Source organism: Ptychodera flava, chromosome 19 (genome assembly GCF_041260155.1).
Source record: "Ptychodera flava strain L36383 chromosome 19, AS_Pfla_20210202, whole genome shotgun sequence".
NCBI lineage: Eukaryota > Metazoa > Hemichordata > Enteropneusta > Ptychoderidae > Ptychodera > Ptychodera flava.
Window position 1 is genome coordinate 24,290,083 of NC_091946.1, and position 7,313 is coordinate 24,297,395.

General features: G+C 39.5%; 1 protein-coding gene across 2 annotated transcripts; it reads left to right on the plus strand.

Moving 5' to 3' along the window:
- The first annotated feature begins 683 nt into the window (after positions 1–683).
- Positions 684–6,251, plus strand: LOC139119002 (uronyl 2-sulfotransferase-like). Of its 2 annotated transcripts, none has more exons than XM_070682612.1 (2): positions 684–861; positions 4,542–6,251. In XM_070682612.1, the coding sequence occupies exon 2, from the start codon at positions 4,681–4,683 to the stop codon at positions 5,608–5,610; it is 930 nt and encodes a 309-aa protein (XP_070538713.1). In that variant the 5' UTR covers positions 684–861; positions 4,542–4,680; the 3' UTR covers positions 5,611–6,251. The 2 variants fall into 2 exon arrangements, with proteins under 2 accessions (XP_070538713.1, XP_070538714.1); XM_070682613.1 differs by lacking the exon at positions 684–861 and adding an exon at positions 3,125–3,286.
- The last annotated feature ends 1,062 nt before the right edge of the window (positions 6,252–7,313 follow it).

Consider the following 7,313-nt stretch of genomic DNA (forward strand, 5'->3'; position numbering starts at 1 on the left):
GCTGAAGGCACCCCCAACCCCGAAGAGGCCATTACGTTTTACTATATACCATTGGCGACCTAGGTAACATCCATGTTAAAAAAACTATACAAAACAAAAACGGTATGGATACCCTAATAACGGCTATGCTTACCACTAGGTTATCTGTCGTAATCAGGTTTAGTTGGTAATCCATATACTTTTACAAAGGTAATGTTCCACGTTGTTATTTCCAATGGTGTCCACCAATTGGCCAATTAGCATATGCTAATAAGCAACTCGATAACTTGTACGTTTGATTAGCAACTCAAAATCGAAGTTGTCTAATTGACAGGCGCGTCATCCGGATTTTCTCTGTAACATTTCAGTAGGCAACCAACAGTAAATATGATATTTGAATTAATAGTCATATTTTTGTTCCCAAATCAAACCAGAAAGGTACACGTTTGTCTGTAATTTATTAGTCGGTCGTAGTTACCATAGCGATGTCAAAACCGGGCACTTGTCGTGACGGTTTCAGAACGCAAAATAAAGCTGCGAAGGATATAGAAATGATCCCACGTCACGTAGATCGGAATTTAGACACCCCATTGCCCCTGAATCAGAAACTTGAAATAACACAACGATCGGTAAAACAATACGAGCGCTGTAACATCGGGTTGCAGCCGACGCACCAGGTGCCCGGGCCACGATTGGCCACCACCGTCTGACCTCCGACCCCGTAGCTTAGTACACGGTGATGCTAGCTGCAAGTGTGAGTGACCCAGCCAGTACAGTGGCAACACGTTTGCTTTTTTTTTAGTGGGCGAACATAAATGTACAAGAAAATCAGGCCGCCGCCTCTTTGGCTTCACGGCGATGCGGGAAAGCAAAGTTTCAGCGGTGAGTATCCTGTCATCGTCTGTTCATAACAAGGCTGGGAGATAGATCGCCATGTATGCGTTTGTACTTGCGCAGATCTAACCGCTGTGAATTTCCTCTATTAATGCACACGGTCAATTTATCAAGCCTATTATGACTCCATTTGTTATTGGTTGTGCGATATCTTTCGTAATTCATTATACAACAAGATTAACCCTTAAACATTTGTATGTTGGGCGTTTCACTGGGCAAGAGATTTGGGCATTGATTGAAAATAATTGCCCGGATGAATAAATAAAAGTATGTTCGTCACTGGTATGACATAGAGGAGGTTTCAATGTCGTCATGTGTTGCAATCTCTCACCATATAATACCCACCCCGATTCCATGTTAAAAGGTCCACACTCAACCAACATTGATAATAGTGGGTCTAGGCCAAACCATCATGGCGAAAAAAGGATTTGCGTAATTCCAGACAAATCCCTGTTCCACCAGCTGATATACGTTGTCGTATTACATCGATGGAGAGCATAAGTGTAAAATGCCCGCTGTCGCAAATGTGGCACATCATAGTCGTCTGTATCGGGAGTATTATCAAATTTGAAACATAGTCTTTCAGAGACAGCGACGACACAATACCCCTTAAAGGGAAACAGTCGTCGGAACTGCCCCTGTGCGAGTTTCTTGTTTACAAACAATGTATTTCGTGCACGATATCTAGATGCACCTCATCATCATAGCTGCAACATTTAAATTATACAATGTCGATTATGACAGACATGTTTTAACTTTCATCAATCACCATCGTACCTTGGATACAGTGTTCACATTGGTCGTATGAGTCCCATACGACCTTTGAGCACAGTTCCGACGACTGTATCCCTTTAAATTTGTTGTCAGAAAGATGTGTCCATAGTTGCTTTGGTCACCAACATTTCAAGATTTTCCATGATTTTTTTTCAGTTCACTCGTCAGTAAATTCCTTTTTATGAAATGTGTGCTTGTCACGATCATCTATTTAGGTCACACGTGATTTAGTTAAACCAACGTTTTCGTAAGTAGGCTAAATTAGAAGGCAACACGATTGGAACTAATTTGGGAAAATTGGATGAGAGTAATTATTAGGAAAATGTAACGAAATCGAAATTTTTACAGCTGAAATTTTACAAAATGATAGAATAGTGTAAAATTTGAAATATTGTTCTCATCGGACAAAACAATGAAAACACAACGATTATTGCATACCTCTTTCATCGGATTCATTTTTATGAAAATAAGTTCATTTTTGTGTAAATGTACTGAAGAAACGAGACAAAAAGCTTAAAATTTCTCTAATTGAAGAATTTTGAGGTCAGGGCATTTTTGAAATGCCCCTGGCTTTTTCATGAATTTAAGGCTTCATAAACATTAAATTGAGTCAGGGCACATTTTAAAAGACCCTGACTGACTTAACTGAAATCAATCAAAAAGCTTCATTTTGGTCGAGGAAAAGTGACAAACTGAGATTATTACTAGTGTTTCAGTAATGAAGAAACTAGACACAAACCTCTATTTTCATTCAAATGTGAATATTGTTCATATGTTTTGAACAGTATTGCATTAGATACTATCATGCACTGATTCTTACTCATAAGATTTCAACAGCATCGTAAATTTTGTATAAAACTTTAAAGATGGTAAGCAAATACGGTGTAAAATTAGAGAAATTTCTAAAATTCTTGAGAAATTCTGGCAATCCAATTATCCCAATTTAGTTCCAATCGTGTTTAAGGCAATGCTTTCAAGTTTTGCATGGTGTAATTAACATGCCATCACGGAAGTCACGTGTCCATCAACTTATCTGATTCTTCAGGCAACATTTTGAACAAGCCCATTTTCTTTCTGGTTTCCCCTCGGCTAGTATAGAAAACACAAAAACTATTGAGTTCGACACAAAATATTGCTGCGAATGGCTATAGCAATATATTTCATCTGCGTCACTATCAGACTGTTTTCTCTTCTTTTATACGACAAATGAAGGACGGCGCGTGCAGACCACGAGGCTGTGATTAATTAAGCAACATCTGGGGGCAGTGAAATGTTTACCGTTGGCGAATACAAGCACTTACGTGAGACATTAAGCTCTAAAAGGGATGATTTGTAGCGGGCGATCTCTCTTTTATGAGGTTGCTTGTTGAGCCTTAGCTAAATTTTCAAAAGTAATGGACATTGATGATTCTACTCTGAGTAAACTGACTATTATGTGTAAATTTTTCATTGCGACTGCGTAATTCCTGCATTTCAGGTGACGGCTTTAGGACCCCCGACGAGCGAGTGGCCTACATATTCACACTCACTTGACAATAATATCTTAATAATAGTACTTACAGGGATACCGTACAGCCGTCGGAACTGCGCTCAAAGGTCGTATGGGACTCATACGACCAATGTAAACACTGTATCCAAGGTACGATGGTGATTGATGAAAGTTAAAACATGTCTGTCATAATCTACATCGTATAATTTAAATGTTGCAGCTATGATGATGAGGTACATCTAGATATCGTGCACGAAATACATTGTTTGTAAAACAAGAAACTCGCACAGGCGCAGTTCCGACGACTGTTCCTTTTAACTTTGAGTACCAGCTCGTGTGAAAACAGAACTAAAAACATTACAACATATAGAAAGATGCTCTCCGCTGTGTCCATTTCCTCAATCTATTTTATCAGAACTATTTTATCGCAGGACAATATTTAGTGTTTTCGATATTTACTTTCGGTAAAATTTATATTATGCACCTATTAAGAATGTGATTGGAACTAATTTGGGATAATTGGATAGTGAAGTAATGTCGATTTGATTCGCAAGTGTAAGCTCATCTGCTTTTCTTTTTAAGTCGGAAACTTGTTTTTAGGAGTAATTTGTAACATTAAGCTATAGAGCAACTAGCACTTTTGAGAAATTTGAAAAATATGAAAATCCAATTATCCCAAATTAGTTCCAATCGTGTTTAAGAAATATTCAGGTGTAAAACAACCGTTGACAAAGCTGTTCGCATGAAAGGGTGACCTCGGGCGGGACACGGAAATATTTTATCATCAGGAAGCGGCGAAATTTTATTGTTTTGATCAGAAGGTATCTTTAAAAAATCCAGCTAGCGGGTAACGAGTGGAGTACCGTTGTTTCGGAGGGTTTGTGATGGAGGCTGACAAAATTATGTTGCGGGAAGAGAGCAGTTTCGAGCCTGTGTAAAGGAGAAATGGGGAGAGAGGAACTGGTAATCAGTATGTATGGGGGGAGAAGTGAGGGCAGTATTTACTTTCTCATTTTAATTTGTATGGTACCTCAGCATACTGATTACATTTTCTCGATACCCGCTTGTTGACTACCCTTAAACTTATCCTTTTATGGTGTAACAATAGTCTTCAGGTGCCTCTCGACAGTCTAATTATAAATACACCCTCTAGAAGAATGTACAATTTTGACACAGTCTGGCAGCTAAAAATGTTACGATATAGCTGCTGGTTAACCAAAATTGTGTTCTGCATTTTTGCATCATGCTTGATATCAAAAACACTGCAAAAAGGAAGAGAGTGTTCACGGTTGAATTAACAATGTTACAGCATTTTTGTCATGTGTTGCAGCTTTTTTATGTTATTTTACCTCACGGGTAGAATCTCTTTTAATCGGATATTCCAACCATGTTCATTTCTGAATAGAAAACGTGGAAACCATGGAGACAACGCCGTTGTCGCCTGGATACAGAAAACAGCAGAGAGGGATCCGTTTTCCAGCATCTACAAATCGTTGCTGAGTGTCACCATCATCATCGCATTATTCGGAATCTATTCTTCTTTTATGCGACTCAAGCTACAAAGAAACCACCCTCTTGACAAAGACGCCGAAGCCATCGAAGACACTTCTGAAATCTTGAATACAAGGAGCGAGGAAGAAGATGAAGATCTCGTTACCCCGGCAACAGGGCTGCCTTTGGACTTAATCCTTATTCAAAATATAAGCCGCGTAATCTATAATAAGATTGGAAAGACGGGCGGCCGAAGTTTGTTGGCGATCGCTGAACATATCTCCGCGCGGAACAATTTTCAGCGAATCAGTTCAGATTATCACAGACGATCTCTTAACCTTGACCAAGAAGCTAGATTTGTATCGAAAGTCATGAGTATACCTGCGCCATTTTTGTACGATCGCCATGTGAAGTTTGTAGATTTTTCAAAGTACGATGTGGCGGAACCGCCTGGCTACATCAACTTGATTCGCGACCCGCTCGAGAGGAAGCTTTCTGCATACTACTACAATCACCGCTCGCTGAACGGGAGCGCCTCCTTCGAAGAGTGCGTGATACGAGTGCTGGAAGAGTGCCGGCCGGGCAAACTGTCTTTGATTCCGTACTTTTGCGGCCAATCGGAAATGTGCAGCGAGGGGCACTTGGCCCTGGAAACAGCCAAGAGAAATGTAGTCGAGAAATATATCTTTGTTGGCCTTCTAGAACACTTTGAAAGATCTCTACGTATATGGCAGCATCTCATGCCGCAGTTTTTCCTCTCTGCGCCAGACGTCTACCACAAACATTTCAAAAGTGAGGCGATCAGGCGAGCTGCATCCTCCTACCGGCGAGACACGCCGGAGGCGGTCAAAGAAATAATGAGAAGCAGGATGCGATTGGATTACGAATTCTATGACTTTGTCAAGAAGCGAATGGCCCTGATCGAAGCGCAGCTGAAACTTGCGTCGAAAAAGCGCGGCAAAAAGAAACGGTCCACGACTTGATAACCCTGACATTTACACGAAAAGAATTTGCCAATCTCAGCGCGCCCACTTTCGGTCGGAATATCGCCTTGTTTCGTTTAAACGTAAGAGTCATGGATCGAAAATTTGAATTACTACTTTCAATGGAGCTCTATTTGTGAAATATTTCGCGATGTCTTCTTTCCTTAGAAACTCCTTTAATTTCAAAAAATGGTCAATGTTTTGACAAACTGACTTCCAGTGCTCATACTGACATCACGCGCGCCAATTTAATGTGTAACTGTTCAAATTGTATCTTATAAGTAACCGTCTGAATTCCTTACTCTTATTCATCACAAAGTCCCAATTTTCATTTACTGGCATCTCCCTGGTTTAGCAAAAACTAAATTCCAAAAAAACTAGAACATAAAAATATCTGCATTTGCATCTAAAACGGGCCCATATTTCCCACTCATAGGAGGCTGTGCACCCATCAAGCGTAGGCTGGGGTCGCAAAACTATATTGAGTTCGCAACGTGCTGAAGTTAGTGACGATAGGACATACAGCAAAGTATTGGCGTGGTTGTAATTTTATTAGTTTGATATCAATGTCAATCAAATTGACGATTGTACCTTAAACATTTTATCGTGTCATAAAATGCAATAAAATAACATTAAGCTTATATTCAATTTCTGACGTCATTCGGAGAATTTATGATTGTGACGTATAAGTATGTGCTTAGAAATACGTCAGTTTGTTCACAGTTTGCTGAGTGGTTGCCATATCATTATGTCTAGATTGAAAAGGATAGCCTTTAGAAACTGTTTCGCGGGTCTATGTCAAAACTGTACAAATATGTATATACCCACGTACCCTAATCTTGTGCACGCTGCAACTGCTATTGAGTGGATTAGTATATTAGTCTCCTATTGCGTGTATCGTACATTTTACCAGTTAGTTTTGATTAGACGTGGACCTTTTAGTGACATTTGAAAGCAAATCTCTCTCTCTCTCTCTCTCTCTCTCTCTCTCTCTCTCTCTCTCTCTCTCTCTCTCTCTCTCTCTCTCTCTCTCTCTCTCTCTCTCTCTCTCATACACGTTTTTTCAACGCGGTTCGTGTATTTGTGACAAACGTTATCCCTCACAGAAGCAGGGAGCTGAAGAAGATTGAAATAGCTTCATTTTCGTTCGCTTACAGATTTCTGAAAATTTGTCTACTCGTGACTTTAAAAAAGTATGACGGGAACTTGATGCCAGCCTATAGCACAATGAAGAGATAAATGACTGCTTTATTTTTCAAAAACAAACCAGTGTAAAATGCCAAGTCAGCAATTTTCTAGCAGAGTTTTTAAAAATAAATACACTACATTGGAATCGTGCAAGGTGACACCATTTTGAATGTATTTCTTCAATATGGCGTCTTCTACTCAGTCATTTGTGTGACTTTCAAGGAAATGGAATTATTGCTGTAGCAATTCCCCCCACTTTTACAATGGAAGTCAATAAGTCATAAGAAAGGTTCTGTCATGGAAACACCTGTGTTATGCCATTGTGTAAGCCCCTTTTAACTTCTATATTATTTCATCATTAATACTTCATTACTTTCGTTAACACGGTTCAATAATTTCAGCCTAAACTAGAAAAAATGTGCCGAGTTAAATTATTGTCGCAGTTCAGTATCATTTCTGTCCGAAGGCGGTACTTAAAATACAGGGAAAACTAACAATAAATATAGATTTTAAGG